This window comes from Dendrobates tinctorius, unplaced genomic scaffold (assembly GCF_039654945.1).
Source record: "Dendrobates tinctorius isolate UK_male_01 unplaced genomic scaffold, ASM3965494v1 ptg000020l, whole genome shotgun sequence".
NCBI classification, from domain to species: domain Eukaryota; kingdom Metazoa; phylum Chordata; class Amphibia; order Anura; family Dendrobatidae; genus Dendrobates; species Dendrobates tinctorius.
In genome coordinates, this window is record NW_027361688.1 from 29231196 (window position 1) to 29254323 (window position 23128).

At 41.5% G+C, this 23128-nt stretch overlaps 1 protein-coding gene across 2 annotated transcripts in view; it reads left to right on the forward strand.

Moving 5' to 3' along the window:
• The window catches only part of GLRA1 (glycine receptor alpha 1), a 157171-nt gene extending 135987 nt beyond the window's left edge, over nt 1–21184 (forward strand). Inside the window, exons 5-9 of one of the 2 annotated variants that reach the window (XM_073567924.1) lie at nt 1844–1926; nt 2300–2437; nt 3170–3384; nt 9737–9883; nt 20304–21184. In XM_073567924.1, coding sequence (XP_073424025.1) covers nt 1844–1926; nt 2300–2437; nt 3170–3384; nt 9737–9883; nt 20304–20618 — 898 coding nt within the window. In that variant the 3' untranslated portion in view covers nt 20619–21184. The remainder of the gene's footprint in view (nt 1–1843; nt 1927–2299; nt 2438–3169; nt 3385–9736; nt 9884–20303) is intronic. The other variant, XM_073567925.1, reaches the window with a different exon arrangement.
• Nucleotides 21185–23128: the final 1944 nt, after the last annotated feature.

Below are 23128 nucleotides of genomic sequence, written 5' to 3' on the forward strand. Positions count from 1 at the left end.
TACAAGTTCCCCCTAATGAGGTGAGTATTTATCTTTAATTATACAGTTCTACTAGCAACCAATGTGTCCAGCTGAGAATCTATGTTTGTTGCCAAACTCTCTCTCTCGCTAGCGATATTGCTAAGGCGTCACCGATTTTGTGACGCAGCAGCGATACCACTAGAAATATCGCTACATGTGACACTCACCTCCGACCGGCTCCCCCGCTGGCTATCGCTGATCGTGCAAGATCGGCCTTGACCATTTCTCGTCGTCGGCTTCCTGCTGGCGCCGACGAGCGAGCCATGGACACAGGCGGTCATCATTGCCGCGTCGGACAGGTAAGTGACGACCGCCGACCGCTGTTGCATCTCTCGTAAGATCTGCCTGTTTGGCAGCTCACTAGCGACCATTTAGCGATGCACCAGCAATCCTGACCGCGTCATATCGTTGTCGGGATCGCTGGTGCATCACTAAATGTAACGGGGGCTTAAGGCAGGGGTCACACTTGCGAGAAACTCGCATGTGTCTCGCGTCTCAATACCTGGCACGCGGAAACCGGAGTGTGCGGCTACATGTATTTCTATGCAGCTGAGTGCTCTGGTCCGAGTGCTGGTGGCAGTACCGGGTATTGAGACGCGAGACGCGTGCAATTTTCTTGTAAGTGTGACCCCCCAGCCTAAGCCTTCGTGCATGTTCCCAGTAGGATCCCTGTGGGGGGCCTGATCTTAGGACTTACCGGCTGTAACCTAATCAGTGATGAGGCTGGATGATTGTTCTTTCGGCCATTTAGTTGGGAGGCCAAGGAGTGTATCCTGGACTTGTCACCTGGAGCATACTTTTAGCCTGATAGGTTAGCAGGAGGTCCTCCACGTCACAGCAGATGCCCTGGGGGGAATCCAACTCTGCATCCAACTGTAGTCCCCCCCAGTCAAAGTAATTCTTTCTCTCTAACAGAAGTCACTGGAACAGGTACATGTTTCTCCAATACTCTGGTCAGTTTCTGGAATACAGTGAACTCTGAGCTTCCAGGATGGCAGTCGATCATCCTAATCCAGTCAGCTCTCTGCTAAAACTGAAAAACACCATGAGGTCTGCAATAGAGTCTATTCAAGAGGCAACAGTGACCTTTAGTGGCCGGAGCCTGATACTGAAACAATGTCTATTCATTATCATCTCACACAGTGTATAGCGCTGCAGAATTAATGGCGCTATATAAGCGAGTAAAATAAATTAAATTAATAAAATAAAACCTCAGCTCTCAATCACACTGAGCACTACGTCCTACACACACACTGGGCCCAATACATCATTTGTAGCATTTTTTTAAGACACTTTTTTGTGCCAAATTGTAAAAAATTGCACAAAATCAAAAATTCTTTTTATTTTTGTCTTTAATCTGTTCTTAGAGTTTTAAGTTCACAACAGTTTTATGTTGCAAAACTTGAGGGAAAAATCTGTAAATTTCAAACCACTCTAACAATGATGAACATAAACAGGGGGTACACATATCATATAGACTTTAGAAAAGGTGCAAATTAAAGGACAAATAAGGCATAAATGGAAAAACAGGTAAAAACATCAAAAAGTACACAAAAAAAGACACAAATACAATAATAAATCAGGCCCATAGTGCGATGCGTTACTTTGCTTGGTTCTCTGAGGCCCATTTTCACCAAATTGGGCTCTTGTTACAAACATAAAAAGTAAACCTCAGACCATGTTTACACAATGCGTTTGCGATTTTTTTTTTTTTTTTGCCTTAATTTTCCAAAAATGTTGTGAAATTGCTGTGTTTTTGCATCATAGGGGCATCGTGTGAACACCACTTTAGCGATACAATTATTTTTTTTTGTGTGTGCAGATTAACTCTGACTTTGGCTTGCCCCATGGACCTGAAAAATTTTCCAATGGATGTCCAAACCTGTATTATGCAGCTGGAGAGTTGTAAGTTGGAAAAAAATTATAATATGTTGGCCTACATTAATCCATACTGCTATCACCCATCAATTCCTCCTTCAATATTTTATATTTCTTATCAAATATTAAAAAAAGTTTATTTTATTCTTTCTTTAATCATAACCCAATATGAATTTTAATATTTTATTTGTATCTGAATTTCATTTCGAAAGTAATATTACTTTATTAAATTTCCATGATTTTATTGGACTGCGGTTTTCTGAGCTTTCAAAAGCTAATGGGCGAGTTTTTACTGAAAATTTCCAAATAATAAGGAATACAAAGAAAGGTGAAAAATTTAGGAATCTGTTGTATCCTGTAGGACACATCTTAGAATGAAATTTTATTTTTCTGTACACAGTTGGTTACACCATGAACGACCTTATATTCGAGTGGGAGGAGGTGGGTGCCGTGCAGGTGGCGGAAGGACTTACATTGCCACAGTTTATCTTGAAGGAAGAGAAGGATCTACGCTATTGTACCAAACACTACAGTACTGGTGAGTATCTATTGAGTCCTCCACCTGCATTGTCCGACATGTGACCACCCACAATCACTCAATTTTTAGTTGGTTTATGTCTATTGTTTTTGGTATCCGGAAACTATTTCCCTTTTTGCTTGTTTTGTTTGTAGTTTTTTTTTTTTTCATTTTTCAGAATTTTTTATTGGCATGAATTTAGAATTTGTTTTTACTTCTAATCATTAAATCAAAATGAAATGATGTATTAAGTGTGATTGGTTTCTTAAATTGGTATTTTCCAAAATAGAAAATCCGTTTATTAGAAGGATCCCTGATAATAGGCTGATTACAGAGTGTTTGAAGACCTATCGCCAAGTCAAAAATGGCCAGTTTTCACTTTTATTTTATATCCGCTGCTCCCTTAAGTGTACTTTTTTCTTTTCTTCAATCCGCCATACAGTTCCAGAGATATGGGCATTCTTATCTCAGGGGGTGTGGCTCACTGGATCCTCTGGGTCGTGTCTGTAGGCTCCTCTGTATTATTACTCTTGTAAAGACCACAAAAATATTAATAAATAAAAAGTCCAATATCTCTAAAACAATATGTCAGATTTTAAAAAGGAAAAAAACAGAATGCTCACGGGAGTCGTCAGATTAAAGCATGAGCAAAAACTGAGCACTATTGATTTGGTGACAAGTCCTCGTTAACTCATACTTGCTGTTATTGTCTCCAAACCAATTTACTTACTCATTCTTTTGCTTGAATCTAAGGAAAATTTACATGTATCGAAGCTCGTTTCCACTTGGAGAGACAGATGGGTTATTATCTGATTCAGATGTACATTCCTAGTTTGCTTATTGTCATCCTCTCGTGGGTGTCCTTCTGGATCAACATGGACGCAGCCCCCGCCAGAGTTGGTCTTGGCATCACTACTGTGCTGACCATGACCACTCAGAGCTCCGGATCTCGAGCATCTCTACCAAAGGTTTGTGATGTCAAAAACTTCACCGTGGACCATATTGGGTCATAACAATATCCTCTATACCTATATATCAAGCAATTGTTATCTTGATCTTATAATGTATGGAAGAAAGTGCATGTGGCTGGATAATTATTTGTAGTTTATGGAGAAATAATCTCCTTCAGTGACAGGTATGAATTTGATGTATCACTTGACGTTTTCTTGACTCGTGTGTCTTTGACAATTTTGCCAAAATGACCTCACCTGGCAATCTGACAAATTTTAAAAGTCTAATTCCAGGGATGTAACTAGAATCCTATGGGCACCAAGGAATTTCGGGACATCTTCCCCCCATCACCCATAGCTTGCTACTTAGTTACCCCTTTGCTGTTGCTAAAATTTGTATATGTTCTTCCTTGCTTTAAATGAAAACTCTATATATATGTTTATATATCAGTATTACCAGTAAAACCGCCATGTGTCACCAAATATTAATACCCCCTTGTGGCACCATGTCTTATTAATGCCCCTGTAAGGTTCAGCCAGGACCGTAGTCATGGCCAAGGACACCTGAGCATTAGTGTCCTGGCCTCCCCTCACAGAAAAACAATGTCCACTAGTCAGCATACCTGTGTCTTCAGGCCTGACTCCTTCAGGATCTTCCCTATGCTGCAGGGGACCCTTTCTGTATGAATTTGCATTAACTGAGACACAGTCCATTTCAACTTTTACATGTACAACTTTACTGGTTTTGTTACACCAGCACATCCATGTACTTCACACCATTAATCACGGGTTTCACAATACACGTTTCGTCATCTCTCCCTGCACTTCTCTCACTGTCACACAGCACGTACCCGAGTCGGACCGTCCCAGATGAGTCCTTAGCGTCCTCCCAGTTCAGCTCTGCTACAGGTAGACATTCACCTGTCTGTTTCACCCCAGACATAAGATCATTAGCTCCCGAAGTCAGTTGCCACTTTGCGAGTGACCTGCCCTTCTGTACTGTCCCTTGCAATGACACAGCATCCTCCTGGTTCAAACTCACAGTATCTGGAAGTTCCCTCAGCCGTTTCACCCTGGATCTGAGGGCATCAGCCCAAGTGATAAGTTGTCACATTCTGGAGCCACCTGTGTCCCCTCGTTGTCACTACTTCTGTCTCAAGTTTTTGTTCCTAGTCCACTGTGATCTCCTGCTGTACTGGCCTTCTTCTGTCCTGGCCTGGTGCTGTGGATGGCTGGGCTTCTAGCTTGAATGTTACGGAGCTGCTACATTATTCCTAGGCACTTAATTCCATGCAAGCAAATTGGGTATTAACCCTGGGCCCTTAGGCCCGTGCTCTCAGAAGGGCACCCTGGCCCAAACTCACTGCACTTCAGGAAAAGCTCCTGCTTACCGTGCAGCATGCACCTCCTAGTTAACTATTAACTAACTGTAACTCCTATACTATAATTAAGTGCACTAGAATGCCCCCAACTAGTGTCCAAACATGAAAACTACACTTACCCTGTACAATATACATAGTATCATTACAAAAGCATAACATGATACATATATACAATCAATAGGACACGGTAATACACATAACAGTGTAGCAGTACCATTGTATAAGAGTGGTAATACACTAAGTCGTGTACCATTACCATCATATATACATACACTAATAACATATGGCATCAGGACGAAAGAGAAAGGCAGAGACATAGATAAACATAATATATCATACCCCCTACACCCCCACGTGCCACTATATAATGGTACTTCCATACCCACTTTGTGGTGTTCTCATGGGGGCCGTCACCGGGTCTCCGGATGGCATACACCCATGAGTACTAAGAGAACTAAGTAATGTAATAGACAAGCCATTATTTCTTATATGTAGAGACTCTATAGCGACGGGGTCTGTTCCACAGGACTGGCGCATAGCAAATGTGGTACCAATATTCAAAAAGGGCTCTAAAAGTGAACCTGGAAATTATAGGCCAGTAAGTCTAACCTCTATTGTTGGTAAAATATTTAAAGGGTTTCTGAGGGATGTTATTCTGGATTATCTCAATGAGAATAACTGTTTAACGCCATATCAGCATGGGTTTATGAGGAATCGCTCCTGTCACACCAATCTAATCAGTTTTTATGAAGAGGTAAGCTTTAGACTGGACCAAGGTGAGTCATTGGATGGGGTATATCTTGATTTTTCCAAAGCATTTGATACCGTGCCACACAAGAGGTTAGTACACAAAATGAGAATGCTGGGTCTGGGGGAAATGTGTGTAAATGGGTAAGTAACTGGCTTAGTGATAAAAAGCAGAGGGTGGTTATAAATGGTATATTCTCTAACTGGGTCGCTGTGACCAGTGGGGACCGCAGGGGTTGGTGTTGGGACCTATTCTCTTCAACATATTTATTAACCATCTGGTAGAAGGTTTACACAGTAAAATATCGATATTTGCAGATGATACAAAACTATGTAAAGCAGTCAATACAAGAGAAGATAGTATTCTGCTACAGATGGATCTGGATAAGTTGGGAACTTGAGCCGAAAGGTGGCAGATGAAGTTTAACAATGATAAATGTAAGGTCATACACATGGGAAGAAGGAATCAATATCACCATTACACACTGAACGGGAAACCACTGGGTAAATCTGACATGGAGAAGGACTTGGGGATCCTAGTTAATGATAAACTTACCTGGAGCAGCCAGTGCCAGGCAGCGGCTGCCAAGGCAAAAAGGATCATGGGGTGCATAAAAAGAGGTCTGGATACACATGATGAGAGCATTATACTGCCTCTGTACTAGTCCATGGTTAGACCGCACATGGAGTACTGTGTACAGTTTTGGGCACCGGTGCTCAGGAAGGATATAATGGAACTAGAGCGAGTGCAAAGGAGCGCACCAAAATTTTGCCCACATTTTCGGCGCCTTGATCGACAAAGGGGCTTGGTCTCATAGAGAAGAGGTATGGTTATCAGGGAAGGGGTCTGGCCTAATTTGCGGTACAAAGCACCAAAAAACTGTGCCCACATTGTAGTACACTTTTCTGGCAAAAAGTTAGCCAACTAATAGATAGACCCCTATACGCATTAAACTAAACCCGCTGATATCGGTGGGCTCGGCCAACGGTTTAACGTGTATGATAGCCTCTCAATTCTCCCCCAACGGGTGATGTCAGGGGAGTTAAGGATCCAGCTTGTCCGATTTTGGACTGCCATTCCTTTTATTTTCGTCAAGATGCCTGGTAGAGAACACAGGAGCACTCAGTAGAGTGAGCACTTCTGTGTATAGAGGAGGAGGGAGGTATGGTTGCCGACCGAACAATGGTTTTGCTGACAGCTATCTAGTGTGTTGCATGGGTTGGAATAGACGGTCTTAAAGGGAATCTTTCACCAGGTTCTGCCACCTACTCTGAGAGCAGAGACCCTGATTCCAGGGATGTGTCACTTACTTGGCTGCTTGCTGTAGTTGTAAAATCTCAGTTGTATCAGTGGGACGTTATCCGTAGAGAACTAGTAAACCTGCCACCATGTAGTCCTCCATATTCCTGAACTCAGTATAACCCTGCCACAATTGGCAGTTTTCTGCCTATGCACAGTACCTTAAAAACCTGCCAATCAGTGGTGTGGGTAGAGTTATACAGAGCTCAGCATTCAGAGAATTCATATATCTGCAGCTGATTAATCAGTTTTTAATCACGCAGCCCAGTAAGTGACACATCACTGGAATCAGGGACTTCGATCTTAGATTATGCTGGTCTCAGAAAAAAAAACTTGGTCCTGGTGACAAATTCCCTTTAAAATTAGACATTTCTCAAAAATCATGAACCACTAAGATAAATCTGGAGGCTGTCTGTTCTAAGTTCGCATTGTCGAAGAATTAGAGAGTATTGATCAATCTGCTCCAATGTTTTCTCTATCTTCCCCCATTCAGCGCTCCGTTACTTACTCTTTCCATGTGGTCAGATTTCAGCACCATTTCATTACTCGAGTCCATCCTAATACGTTTTTCATGTCATTCTTCTTATTTCAGTCATCAACTTTCATTGTTTCCTTTCATGTGTTGTGGGCACTCATGGTTATTACCTTCTCTCAGTGCAGGCGGATCTGTGTTCTTTCAAGTTCTCGATAAGGCAAGTCTAGAACTAAACAAGTCTCTTAGGCCCCAATTCATCATTTGCTTTTTTCTTTTTTTTTTAAGTCAATTTCCTTTTTTGTCTTGTGGAGCTAATTGCCTTTTTTGGCGCCAAGTTCGTCAAAATGGCGCAAGCCATAGATGCATTTGGCACCAAGTCAAAAATGGGCTTCATCTGTTCTGGCAACTTTTTGTTTTTGGGGCCAAAATTTGCAAAAAAAATTACCCCAAAATTTGGCGTTCAAGAAAACAATACATGGGGGGAGCTACAGTGAAATTGCACCAAATTGATAAATCAGCCGAAAACATCCGGAATCGTTAAATTGCATAAACAAAAAAACCAGCAGGCGAGCGCAAATATAATAGAGGTGCAAATAATATAAGAAATTGGGTGCGATAAGAAAAAAAAGGCACAAAACTAAACAAAAAACAGGCGCATAGGCAGTGATGAATCGGGGTCTTATAGTTTAGGTACTGATAAAATTTCGGAATATAATGTGATGCTTCTGAAAAGACCACCTCTTACAGAAAATCTCCTGTGCCAGATATTTTGTGACATTCTCATCATCCCTGTCATGGTCTTCCCTCTAGAAAACTGTTTTTTTTAAGACAAGTTTGGGTGGTCATCCCATGGAGTTTTAACTATTTCATACTCATGACCCCTGTTTACCAATATCAGATTGGAACATTCTTACTACAAGGGGTGGTCCAAAATTCAAATTAATATTCATTTTAAATTCTTATCCATTAAATGCCATAATCTAAACTATTTTCTAATAGTTTTCTGATGTGAAAAATGACAGTGCACTCGCTTGCCGGCTCATATCAATAGTAATGAGCTGGCAACAGAGATCACTGTCAGTCTGTGTTGTAAGACAGTGATGTCACTTACAGGGGTGACGCTGGTCTCTGCACATCAGGTATTCTTACAATGCATACTGACGGTGCGCTCTTTTGCCGTCTCATTTCTGCGAATATGAGCCAGCGAGAAAGCGCACTGTCATTCTGCTCATCACACAGTGCACATTGCTCAGGGACTAACCTAGTCCCTAAAACCAAGGTCCCTGACACAAATAGTTAATTTGGAAATATGAGAAAATCACCTTCGAAATGACCAAATACAAGGTAATAGTCTTGGATGGTTGCCAAATAAGACTAAGGTACATTTGATTATTCTAAATGCAGTTAAACAGGGTATTGCCATCTCAGACACTTATGTTTGAGGCTAATCATTAGGTCCTTCACCTATCTCCAGAATGGAGGCTATTTTTGCGTATGCGATAACTGAGAGGTTGCTACCCAAATGAGTCGCTCATTGAATTCCTTTCTAAAGGAGTCCCAAAAATTGCTGAGTTACCGTGCTTGACAATTTTTGAAGCTCTCATACAAATGAATGGAAGCCAGTAGAATTGTAGTCAATTCTCATGGCCCAGTCCACCAGCCACGACAGTAATCTCTGGCACCTGGACACTGAGAACCGCCTCTTACCTGGTGGCATCCACAGGTCTTCTTTTTGCTTAGCTGGCCTTGTGCAACGTCATCGTTGCGGTTTGACGCACTTGTGACATCGCGACAGGCCGACTAGTCAAAAGAAGAGCCGTGGATATCTACAGGTAAGAGGTGGCCCCTGTCCAATGGCCAGAGATCACTGTCATGGCCGATGAACCGATGGATGAGTTGCCACCTTTCCGTTCTTTGCTACCCAAAATGGGCCCTGCACTGATGAAGGCAACATTCATGAAGAGCTATAGAGGTTAGTCTAGGATCTCTCATGCCAAGAGACCTAGATAATTGTAGACACTACAACAATGGACCACATTTAGGAAAATAGCTTAAAAGAAAAACTGTATTTGTTGCTGACCTTTAATTTTTCAAAGAGCGCTATAAAAATGAAAGCTACCCTGTGATTGGTTCCTTTGGACAATTTCATAAACCTCCCGAAAAAAAAAAAAAAAAACTTTCAAAAGGCCAATTTTATTAACAAGTTGAAGCTTCCTAAATTTAAAAAAGGAGTTATTTGTGATAAAAAGAGGCTTTTTTTTTTCTGAGAAACAGCGCCACACTACTGCATAGGCTTTGTCTGGTATTGCAGCTCATCCCCATTTATCAGATACATAGACATAATTTTTCATTAATTCATTTAAAACAGAAAATAATACCCTGAGTGTTGTGATTTATCAAGAGGAAGGCATATAAATTAAATTAATTTATGATATGCAATTTTGGCCTTTTTTTTATCTCCTGCAGGTGTCCTATGTGAAAGCTATTGATATTTGGATGGCTGTCTGCTTGCTGTTTGTCTTTTCTGCCCTGTTGGAATATGCCGCCGTCAACTTTGTATCCCGACAGCACAAGGAGCTTCTACGTTTCAGGAAGAGGAGACGACATCACAGGGTAACCTGCTCTGGGCTACACTTTGCAGGACAAGGGGCTTTATTTTGTACATGATTTCATCTAAATAGAAAATTTTCATCAATTAGACTAAATTAAATCTAATTAAAACCACTCTCTTGCTAAGGTAAATATAATTTTAGCTACCCAAAAAAATGGAACTAATCCGTTATCTTGACACAACTAGTGTCTGTACGCTAATGGAAAAGAACCATCAATTTCACATGCCCCAGGTCTCTTCAGGAGCGTAGACCCTGATTCTAACAATGGTCACTTACTGGGCGCTTCTTGTTGACATTTTATCTATTTTTCAGAAATACTGTTTTATCTGCTGCAGCTCTGCTAGTCCTCTCAGTGACCAGCTTCTCTTATTTAATCCTCAGTATTCATGAACCGTGTCAAACCCTGCCACCCACCATTATTTCATAACTTTCTGACTATAAGTAATGTAGGCAGAAAGCTGTCATTCAATGACATGGGTAGTTTTAGATATAAAACCTTGAGACTTGAGAAGACTAGCAGATCTGCAGCAGATAAAGCAGTGATAATATCAAAACTACAGCAAGGAACCCAATATGTGATTATAGAAGCTAGAATCAGGATCCCTGTCTCTATTTTTTGCTTCTCTCAGCCTGGGAGCAAAACATAAACTTGGTGACAGATTTTCCTTTAAAGTTTTGTCCAGGTGTACGACAGAGACAATTACTGACAACATTGTGATAAAAAAAGGAAATAGATTGAGCTAAAAAATGAAAAAGAATGAACTAAAAAGCTCAAACCTATCATTAGTTTTGATTAAAGAGGAGGAACTGTGGCCAAGATTGTTTTAATTGTAAATTAGTCTCCCATAATATAAAAATACATATATATAATTTATTAAAAAAGTTAAAAAATAAAAGTTAAAAATAAAATAAGTAATAATAGTGATAGGTTTACTTTAAAAATGCTACTCAGTACCCCAAGTTCTGAAAAGTGAAAGCTGTAGGAAAAAAAACAAACTGTCAGGCCAAGCTATGGTCTACTGGGTCTACCGTTATAGACCATGTGAGCATTTATCTCCTTTACCAAAATGGCAGCAACAGAAGAAACATAACAAAATAATGAGCTGCAGAGAATTTGAGATTAAGGTTGCCCTTGGGTTTAGAAGGGGGCGAGTGCCTATTATGACTCCATAACGAGTGAGGCTCTTGAGACTCTTTTTCTATGGATGTCTGTATGTGCCAGTACTCACACAAAGTGATTTAATCAGATAGCTTAACTTACTGCAGAGGCACGTATCAAGATTCAAGAAGAAGGTTTATATTAAAGCTGGATTCTTATATTATGTACGATTGCAGTAGATAAAAAAAATATTCTGAGCCAGAGATGTATAGAGATGATCCTGCGACGAAGATGGCCGACAAAACACTGAACACGGGAGGAAGAAAAAAAGAAGGGAGGTGTTACTGACACCAGAGGTAGACTACTGAGAGAGACAGGACAAGCTTAAAAAGGCAAACCTGATTGCATAGCATAACAGCTACAACATAATGACAACATAATACCGTATGATTCCTAAGTCATGAGACATGACAGTGCCCCTTTTCTAGTATAGAGGAGAACCTATTTTGATTTCTGCTATGGACCCCAACTGCATTTCTGGTGGCAGTAATCAAAGTGCTGGAATGGTGTGGGTTCACCTGCGCTGCTGTCAGTAGATGATAAGAAGACAGGAATCTTAAAATCGATTGCTATGGTTTATTGGTCAACGCGTTTCGAAGTGTCAAACTTCTTCATTGGGACAAAACCACGGATTTACCGTGAAGAAGTGTGAAACTTCGAAGCGCATTGACCGATAAACTGAGACAATTGATTTTTGGATTCCTGTCTACTTATCTACTGATGGCAGCATACCATTCCAGCACCGTCGATTCCCTCCTAGTGGGTCTTCAGCAGCCTTATCGTCTTTCAGTGGCCTTATCGTGAGCGTGATAGTGCGCATTCTTCCCCATACTGTCTATCCAGTAGACCCCATTGTGCTTTTTGCTCCTTCCAGATTTATTCCTCTTCTACTGCGTGTAGTAAAGTATTATCCAAGTTGATGTCAAATAGATCGGTTACTATATCAGTCACATAGTTCTGTGATGAAAATTTAAGAAGTATATAAAAAATATATATAAATTAATTTCTAGTATATCACCAAACCATGACATTGTTCTTGGCCAACAAATCCACTTTTATGGAATTTTTTTTTTTTTTTGGGTAGTCTCAATGTTTCTTCTTATGTTCCATATAATTATATTGTACAGCAACTGAGGCCTTCACTCACTGTTTCAATGGTGGTGAGCAAACCCTGCAGCTTTCTCCGGCACAAAAAGGCTAATGTTATACTTAATAGATTTCTCCGAGAGAACAGAATAATTGATGTTATTCATTTCAGTCGCGCTACAGAGTGCTGATCCTACTAATCACAGATAGAAAATAGTATTGCCGTTTTTATTTTAATTCTGAAGAAAAATTACTCTGCAGAGGTAATACTGTATGATCTATCTCCTACCACGACTGTGAGGATAGGTTAGCCAATCTCTGTGGCAATGAAATGATTAAAAATATTAGCAGCGACGTAACATCATGTTCAGCTATTTCTTTACCAACTCTAGTTCAAAAATATAGCCTTCTCCTGCCCTCAATTTTTCTTACTGGATATTCCCCCGTAGTTATCTCTCTTGGGTTGTCTTGATGAGACCTAGTAGGACCTACTGATGTGTCCTCATTACCTTTCCTCTTGGCATCAAATATCCTGACATGAAATAACCAGTTGGGTTTTCCTGATACTCTGTTGGGAGATGGTTATGCTATATGTTTCTTTATGGAACCTAGTGGTTGCAGTCTTTCATGGGTTTTGCTGCCATGCCATCATAAGGTATTCAATTTGTATAGGGAGAACATGGAGTCCTTAAAGAAAGTTGCAGGAAGAGATGAGTGGAAACATCTAGGTGGGCATCAGTTGCCTACAAAGAAGATAGGAGGTCCCCATAGGAAATATCAAGAAGAGGCCAACAATTATGATGCTAGGTTTTGCTACACAAGACAGAAGAGTTTAAAACTCCCGATACACTTTAGATAGCTGTCAGCCGAACAATGGTTCATTGAGCCAGGAACTATCTTGCCGAACTCTTAGGAACGCTAGCTTGGCTGAGCGCTCTTGTGCTCTTTTTGAGAAAGCTGCTGCAGACATCACTGGTGGTGCTTATCTCAGGGAGAAACAAAGAATCAGAAGCCTGAACTTGGCCATTCCGGACCCTTAACTTCAAAGACCCCCATGCACATTAGACTGTCACCCAACTCATTGATATCGGCAGGCTTGGCCTTACATAAGTCTAAGTTATGGGGCATGACTTTTGGGGTCAAATTCCAACTGGATTCTGGGCAAGTAGGGAAGGCGATGGAACCAACTAGAGCTATGGCCCCCTTTCATCAGATACCTTGTAGCAATCCTATAGTCTATCTCTATGGTATTTACACCTTGTTAGACACCGTAGAGGGGGAAACCCCCTCTGGCCAATCTATGCATTACATGGTTGGTTGTGAGCTGTAGCTGCATGGAAACCCCCTCTAGCCAATCTATGCATTACATGGTTGGTTGTGAGCTGTAGCTGCATGGAAACCCCCTATAGCCAATCTATGCATTACATGGTTGGTTGTGATCTGTAGCTGTGGGAAACCCCCTCTGACTAATCTATGCATTACAAGGTTGGTTGTGAGCTGTAGCTGCAGGGAAACCCCCTCTAGCCAATCTATGTATTACATGGCTGGTTGTGATCTGTAGCTGTGGGAAACCCCCTCTGACTAATCTATGAATTACATGGTTGGTTGTGAGCTGTAGCTTTCTTACTAATCACAGATGATTGCTGGAAATTTTTACTAATCAGATCAGCAACAATTGGCCGAGAGAACCGTTTTAAACACTTCTAGTTTTCCTGATCTGTGTTAAAGGGTATGTTAGGTGTCCGGTTTCTGTCACTGCACAGCGAGAATCCCGAGCCTTACTCCCAGCGGTCTCCCATTCCTCTCCAGCCGCAGAGGAGGTTGCTCAGCAAACTCATCGGTCCAGGCGCTCTGGCCAGACCAGCTTCGTGGGTTTGCTTGCTGCTGCCACCTCTGGCACATCTATGGCAATACATGCTGCTCAGCAGCGAGATTCTCCAGGGACCAAGTCCCCATGTCAGGCCACTGAGCATGCCCGTGGAGTGATCTCCCATTGGAGATCGAAGGTCACATGCTCAGGTCCTGCTCGTATTCGGATTGGCCCATCCGAGAAGCCAGGAAGGTCCCGGACGCTCGCGGCTATAAAAAGTTCGCATGGCCGCTCGGCCATGCACTAGGATAGACTGTATTTACAGACTATGTGGAGTCAGTGTTGTATGTATGTATGAATGTATCTGGTGAATGACTCATTAAGAAACCCCTACCCTTGGTACGCATGTGTTGTGCAGCCTAGCCTGCTAGCGCCCAGGCTTAGGTGTAGGTAGGACAGAGGTTGAGTCAGGCATCAGTCCTCACCAGGGACTCGGCACGCCTCAGTGCATGTGCTCCACTTCAAAGCCAGAGTCTATAGCGGCGCTCGCGGCAGCGACGCCGCGTGCTCAGTGGGCCTAGAGAGACTCTAACCCTGTGTCCTTGGGGTAGAGTTCTGTGGCCGTACACTGTGCGCTCTTTTGGCCGGGCTCTGTGAGCTAAACAGGCTCCGGTATCTACATTCAGCGGTTGTGCGACTCTGTGCATTAACAGAGTTCGCACCTGTTCACATTGGGTGACGTAACCCACGTGTGACTGTTTTTACGCCGCTCTATTCTTCCGCCATTACCTAGCAGCAGTGTACCACCTCTGCACGGTGGACCCTGGGCTGCGAACGCACCTACCAATATTTTATAATTTGGAGCGTTCCGCCAGCCCTAACTTGGTATCTGTCACCAGATTTATTCTTCAAAAGCAGCATAAAAGAGGGACAGAAACCCTGATCCCAGAGATGAGTCGCTTACTGCTGGGCTTCTTGCTGTAGTTTTGAATAATTCACAGAGTTATATGCTGCAGCTCTGCTAGTCCTCTCAATAATGAGAATTAACATTCATGACAGCTTTCTGTCCACACTGACCCATCAATAGTGAGGAGTAGGTGTAGCCAAAGACCATGAATATCAATGTTTACATAACAGAAGTTCTCCACTGAAAGTAGTAGAGGAGCTGCAGCAAATAAAATAGTGACTTTAACAAATCTACAGTGTGAGGCACATTGCCAAAATCGGGGTTTTTCAAATGGGGCAGTAAAAGCCTGTCTGTACACAGACAGACTACAGTGAGATTCCCATCAAATAGAAATAAAAAAAAAACTACAGGAAATAACTTGTCCATGAAAGCGGGCATGCATCTTAATTGCAAATACAATGTTAGAAGACCTCAATTAATTTTAACTGTGGTCCAGGAGGATTAAAATGGATTTTAGGATCCTGAAGCAATGCCATAATGAACTGAAACAGTGAAGTAACCTAATAAAACGTAGTGCCACGTCTGCAGCTCTGATAAGGTAACCTTCTTTAATTACTCACATTGCTGAAAGCAAATATCTAATGAGTTGGTGATACATTTTAAGTTTATCACTCTTCCTTCACAAACTTCAAGGGATTGCCCGTGGTCTCACCTCTCCTTTAAAGGGAATCTGTCACCAGGTTCTTGTTACCTGATTTTAGATAAGCATAAGGTAGGGAAAGAGACCCTGATTCCAGTGAAGTGTCACCTAGTTTACTGGGTGCAGCCGTTCTGACACAATCAGAATTTTTAGATTTAGCTATGCAGCAGAGCTGAGGAAACAAACCCCGCCCACACTATGCTCCCTATGTACATTGTCTATTGACAGTGAGCTGTTTGTCACAGGACTGGGTGGAGTCAGACTAGCAAGCACACGCTGCTGTAGCCCAGACAATGATAATCACCAGGTGATAAAACCTTCATTGTACGTTAACAATAGTACAAACCCTGACATGCCACATATTGCTGAAAACTGTTTTTTAACCCCTACCTAATGCTGTACTCAGATTACATAGCAAAAACCTGCTGACAGATTCACTTTAAGTTAGAGAATGTGTTTTTATGAATAATAAAAAGGTAAAAAAAGAGAATACGCGCATTTGCGTGTGCAATTTTGATGCGTTATTACTTGCATTTTTCCCATTCATTTGAGTGGATTAAAAATGCTGCAAAAACGCTGAAAAAAATTGACACGCTGCAGATTTAAAAAAAAAAAAATGTTTTGATGGTCCAAATCCACAAGGAAAAAATATACAGCGTGTGAATGAGATTTCAGAAATTTCATTCATTTTCCTGGTACTGTAAAATGTTCTGTTTCTTCCGCTGCAAAAAACACGCAAAAAAAAAAAAATGCAGTGTGTGAACAAGTTATTCCAGGAATTTTTGGAGCAGAAACTCTCCAACTCTCTGATCAAAACGAATGATTTTTAACTTTTCCATGTTTTTTTTGACGGTTTCTGTGTGAATCTAGCCTAAACTATCAGTTTATATTTCAATTTCCTTTAATTCAACTTAGGCAATAAACAAAACGGTCAAAAAAACTGCTGTTTTTCCAATAAGGGTATGTGCACACGACGTCTTCTTCCACCTGGAACCCACCTGAAAAACTGCTAAAAAAAACCCCAAAAAACGCTACGAAGTAAGAATGTTCTGTCTTTTGTCTCTTCTTTTGACCGCTTCAGGTTTAGAAAAACAGAAAGCGGTTCTTTGAAAAAAAAAGTAACCCGGTCACTTTTTGGGGGGCGGCTGCTTGGAAGCCGCTCACTATTGAAAGTTTAAATGACAAAAAAATGACAAAAAAAAACACAAAATCGACTTAAAATTTCCCAATGAAAACATTTCGAGAAAAATACTGCCTTAGAAATCTAGGCAGGTACACGAACATCTCAAAGACCCCGTGTGCACAAACCCTACATGCTATATGTGAGACCACCCTAAATATGTAGTATCAACTGTTTAATAATATGGACAGTTGGGAACCATGAATTTTAGATTAAAGGAATTTAATAGATTCATATATTTAATTAGTAGTGTGATATCTTTCCCTAATTTTTTGGCCAGTTGATGACAAGTAGTATTTTTTCAGGGTGTAAAGGAAATGGGGGCATGAAGGGAGGGTGGGTGGCAGAGGCAAACCAGGGGATATGAATAATGAAAAATTAAGAAAATTAATTTTTAAGGATAATCTTATACATTTTTTTAAACAAATGTATTGTTGAATTAAATATGTATATATAAAAAAAATTGGAAATATTTTTGAGTTCAGTAAGTTCCTGTCCCGATGAACGTGAATTCCCATTTTGCTGGTGGGATCAGGAATGAGGATCCCCTGTTTTGCACACCTGCGTTAGACATTGCACCCCTTGACGAGGCTTCTCTAAAAGTAACGTGAAACTCAAAAGAAGCCATTTGGGCATCCACATTACTAATGTGTCCTAAGTATCACTTCAGGAAAAGAAAGGTCCATGACAGTAGAGCAGATGTATCCAGCTAGATACAGAACTAGCATTGCTTTCTTTGTAGATATTCTGGTAGATAACCCTCATGTGAGTAACATGGCCAATTGGTAGACACTTAGCAGGTCAAAGAAGCCCCAGCAAGGTCAAAGGAGCCCCAAGTAGCTTTGTTCCAGAGGTCTAGGAGCACATACGTCCTTTCTCACGTTTGGCCATCGGTCAGACCATCCTTTCTGGTGAGCTTTTTCTGTAGATGTGATGGTTGCTGCTGAAGAGCGACCAAAACATTACTTGATGTTACATCTGATATCGTTTATTGAAATATGGTTGGTATCCAAAATTAATGAAGGTTTACTAATGTAGGGACCTTTGAAGGAACCTTGGAAAACTTGTTTAATTTCCAAAAGAAACCCATGCTTTGATGTCAATTTCACAGAAGTGTTGTCCAATGGTCCATAAAGTAAGTCAGTGTCTATACTCAGGGCAATATTCTGGCCAAGATTGTTGACTGCTTTACCTTCTGAAATGCCAAGGATCTTGACACACAATTGACAAAAAGCGTTTGGTCCTACTGCAAATTAAAGTATGCGGTAGCCAAGATGATTGTCTATGAAATGATGGTAGTCTCCAGTTCGAAGCTGTAGTAGATGGTGAGATATGGAGCCTGAAAGTCAAAAGTTCAAAACATTGTAACCTTTTTGCTCGTGACTGTGAAGAACCGTTCACCGAGATGGTTTTATGGAACCCAGGTTGTGATACATTGTCCTGTTGTAAAGCTTTGTTGGACACCTAAAAAGAGACCAGTTAGAGGTCAGTCTATTGCATTTCCCTTGTTTTATGGTCATGTTTTGTGGAGCAGAGGGGCTAGTGCTATACTACCAGCTCCCCTGTCGTTAGTACGCGGAAAGCAATGTGGCCACCAGTATCCAGATATTTTCTCGCTGGTGAAAGTTTTCTTTTACTGTTTACTTTCGAAAGAGTCCATCATAGATTATTATGAGAAAATTGGAAGGTTAAGAATTAAGAATAAAATGCAATTTTGGGAGGCATCTTTACTGTTAGAATTGTAATCTCTTTTGTCACATTTGCTCTGTAATATCTCAAGCTGCTGCCTTTGCTATGACAACCCCAGACGGTTCTCTGAGTGCGGTTATTAAATCCCACCTTAGAGATCTGTTTGTTAACAGATGTATAAACACAAATATAAGCGAAAAGTTGATCCAGATCTGTAGGGATACAGCAATGTGGCTACCTGAAATTCATAGACAGTACAGAAGTTTAGAAACTATGGCTAAAGAGCAAAAACTTTTCTATCATAGCATTACTGAATGTTACATATCAGTTTGAGGGTGATTTGCTAGTCCAGTCTATTGTATAGGTGGCACCCATTTCGAGGAGACACATGGGAGAGGCCTGTCAATGCATAATGCAGCTCTTCAAACTGTTTTCTTTGAAATGTACCTGGCTGCAATTGTATAGCTTGGATCTGATCCATGCTGACCATCATTACAAACACCTCCAGTTTCCATCTCATAGCAGTCAGTGTGGGAAGAGGAGGAATACAGCAAAGCTGATTGTCATAACAAACAGTTCTTGCAGCTCTCCTCTCACTCTACTCCCCTGTCTGACGGAACTGACTAGCACTATCAGTTCTACTATACTCTCCCTCCCCAATCACTATCATGAGCTGAAAGCTGGATATGTTTGTATTGACACAAGGCTCACCTGTACCAGTAGGTTCAGAGATCAGTGTCTCATAGGAGAAAGCCTGTTCTAAGCTTTTCTGTTAGCTTGTTTTTTTTCTCTATGCGATTGGACAACTTTATGTAGGAGAACAAGTACATCCCCCCAGATAAAAAAAATCTCTGCTAACTTTGGGTTTATTAAAATGTAGACTTTCCAAACTAATTTTTCCTTAATGAAATTGAAAAAATATGTTTTACTCAGCTCTGTAGTCACTGCTCCATGATGTGGCCAGTTTAACATGCTTAAACAGTGGCATAGCCTTCATTAAAGGAAATCTGTCAGCAGGTTTCTGCTATTTAACGTGAGAGCAGCATACTATAGGAGCAAAGACCCTGATTCCAAGTATATGTCACTTGCTCAGCCGCTTGCTATAGTTTCAATACAGTCAGTGTTTTATCAGCAGGAGCAGGACTAGGTGTCATGTGCCAGACAGTCCAGCTAATCTGTGTAACCCCACTCCCATCACTGATTGGCAGTTTGCTGACAATGTACACAGGAATCTGCCAATCAGTGGCATGGACAGGGTTATATACAGCTTAGCATTCGTAGCACTGTTACATCCACAGCAGGGAAAATAGGGATTTTATCAAAACAGCCTAGTAAATGATATATCACTGGAATCAGGCTCTCTGTCCCTATATCATGCAGCACTTTTGGTTCCATAGCAAAAAAAAAAACAAACAAAAAAACTGCAGATTCCCTTTAAAGTTTTATATCTGACCTAGTGCTAGAGTCACAGCTATCCTGCTCAGTACTGCTGTATAATATCCAACATGCTATTGCTGCTGTTGAACATGTGCTCTATAGAGACAAGCGAGCAGGAATCCCTAATTTCTCTATGCATCTTAGCATCTAACTTCCATCCTCCAGCTCAGAGACGTTGCATAAAGAGGAGAAAACTGCTGGATATGAGTCATATAAATGACCAATTCTAGTATTAGTTAGGTATACTTTATCTATGTAATTTGAAGTCAGCTACTTTAATAGTTTTGTAGAAATTGCTGATTCACAAGATCCAGGTTTTCCTGGTAGCAACCTACAAAATTTTGTATGCCTACAATTAGTTTTGCGGATGCTCAAATGGTAGGAAACCTATGGAAATGGTGAAGAAGAGAGCCTGATAGAGTGGGTGCAACATTCCTGTCTTATTTTGAGTAGAGCCCTATGCTCAATCTTTTGCAGGAGGATGATACCGGTGAAGGACGTTTCAGCTTTGCAGCTTACGGAATGGGCCCCGCATGTCTCCAGGCCAAGGATGGGATCTCCGTGAAAGGGAACAACAACAACAACCCAACAAGCTCCGCGCCTCCAGCCTCGAAATCTCCCGACGAGATGCGCAAGCTCTTCATAAGCCGGGCCAAGAAGATCGACAAGGTGTCGAGGATTGGATTTCCTTTGGTTTTTCTTATATTCAACACATTTTACTGGATCATCTACAAGATAGTACGTAGCGAGGATGTCCATAAGCAGTGAAGAAGAAGTTGGCCAGGGAGGGTTGAGGGGCGGACAATCTTAACGAGACTTTTGGATGTGGGTACACGATGAGTGAATCAATGATATTTCAGTGAAACACTAATCCTTTATTGTACCTGTGTACCCTAGTGCTGTACGTCGGGTGCACAAGGGTCACTTACAAATATGAGATTAATGGGGGGTGGAATGTAATGAAAATGCAGAGGAAAAGGGTTAAAAAGAACAACATGGATAAAGAATGGGTTTTCATAAAAAAAAATAAAAAAAAAAACTATTAACTTTGTGCAATAGCAATGCAGAAATGCATGATTTTAAGAATGTGGCAATATATATATATATGTATACATACAAATCCAAGGATTTGGGGCTTTAAAGTGTATATAGGCCTTAAGATTTACATGTGGACAGGTCTACGGAAAGGGGATGACTCCACTGAGTTATTTGTAAAATACAAGAAAAGTGCCGGATAATATATGTAAAATATGCAACATATAAATGTGGCGAATTATAGTCTCAATGCACAGAAATAATTACTAGTGGTTAGAAAATATATTGTTTGCTCTTCGCTTATCGACTGGGCTCTGTGAGCCGTGGGTTTTTTTTTATTTTTAGGGATGCATAGTAGTCTGGAAACAATTATGGGATTTATTTTCGAATCCTATGATACTTTGTGATCATTCACGATCGAAAAATTTTATTTTTAATCCCAAAAATTGCCTGGGCATACGTTTTGATGTATGACCGACATGTCACAAAGTATCCTGGTGATGACTATATTGTAGAAAAACATGGATTCGAGAGTGTCGGACTGGGGTTCTAAGGGCCCACCAGTGACCAACTCCAGGGCCCCACTTTTCAGCTACATGAAAATGTGACATTACCCTAATCAATCACAAATTTACATAACAATGGACTATGTAGATTGACAAAAGAATCAGATGCCACCTTTGTCTGTATATAGTGATTCAAGTATATTGTGCCAAGTATTGCTCATATAAGAGGGGCCCACCGGAGAATTTTACTGTTCTCCTGTGGGCCAGTCCAAGCCTATCTCCATATGCAGGTGGAGATCTGTTTGCTGGGCATAAAATTATGTTAGTATTTGGAAAAGGGAAAAGATCATTTAAATTATGAAACTGCACAATCTGATTGGTCTTAGGCTAGTTTCACACTAGCGTTTATTTCCTGCAGCGCACGGCGCCGCTAAGCCCCGCCCCCTCCCGGCTCCCTGCCCGCCCCATCCGGTCATCGCCGCCTACTAGCGCACATGGACGCTTGCGATCTGCGCACCCTATCTTTAGCATAGGGTGCGCAGATCATGCACTGGCCGTGCACTAGTAGGACTTTAGGGTGCGCTGCGCACTTTTGAAGGTGCGCCGTGCACGCCAAAATGCAACATGCTGCGTTCGGCGCACACCGACCTTCAAAAGTGCGCAGCGCACGCTAAAATCCTACTAGCGCACGGCCAGCGCACGATCTGCGCACCCTATGCTAAAGATAGGGTGCGCAGATTGCAAGCGTCCATGTGCGCTAGTAGGCGGCGATGACCGGATGGGGCGGGCAGGGAGCCGGGAGGGGGCAGGGCTTAGCGGCGCCGTGCGCTACAGGAAATAAACGCTAGTGTGAAACTAGCCTCACATGGGTGTTTCCATGTATTTCACATGGGTGAAATACATATGTCAAATGGCTGAAAATGTTTAGGATTATGAGAGTTGAGCATCTACCAACGTGACGGCTGGACCAGTGCCCTCCAAACCTCCTGCCGCCTGTCGGCATCTTGGCTGCTCTTCTGATAAGTAGACCCAGCTCAAAGTAATTTTTTTTGGTGTTACACTGCACCTGGCCTACTGATCACAAGAGGAATGTTGAAGGGCTCGTGTCTGGTGACCAGGGACTATTGAAGTGTCCTCTAGACTCAACTCTACCAGCTAGCTAACCTAAACTGCATCCCTCGATACACTGAATTTTACTACGATGTGGAACGGCTCTTAAAATGTTTCATTTTCAGTAGAATCATCTATTTACAGTAGATCCATCACTTTCTGAGAGTTTGGCTAGGGTCAGATGGCTGTAGGTTCTCTCATCCAAGAGAATTGGGTCGATTATGCTAATCACACTCCGATCAGAGTGTGATCATAGATGAGAGCCTCAGAACATTGCCCGTTTGTTAGGCAATTCCTGCATGTCATGTGTTGAAGCTGTCGAACATCCGCGAGACATGCAACCGCAGGGACTCGAACATAGTATTCGAGCACGCCAAAGGCATTGAGTTGGCACACGAGCATGCTCAGATAACACATTATCCGAGCACGTTTCATCATCATAACTTATATGCACTTGGTAATTCTCCGATCTTCTAAATGAAAATATTCTGAAATCTAAAATAAGACAAAAAAAAAAAACACAGCAATTTTGGAAAAAATCTTAAAAATATCCCACCATTTTGAGTTTACAGCTCATACACAGACCTATATGTATCAAGGTTGATGGTCAGTTGAGACTGATTACAT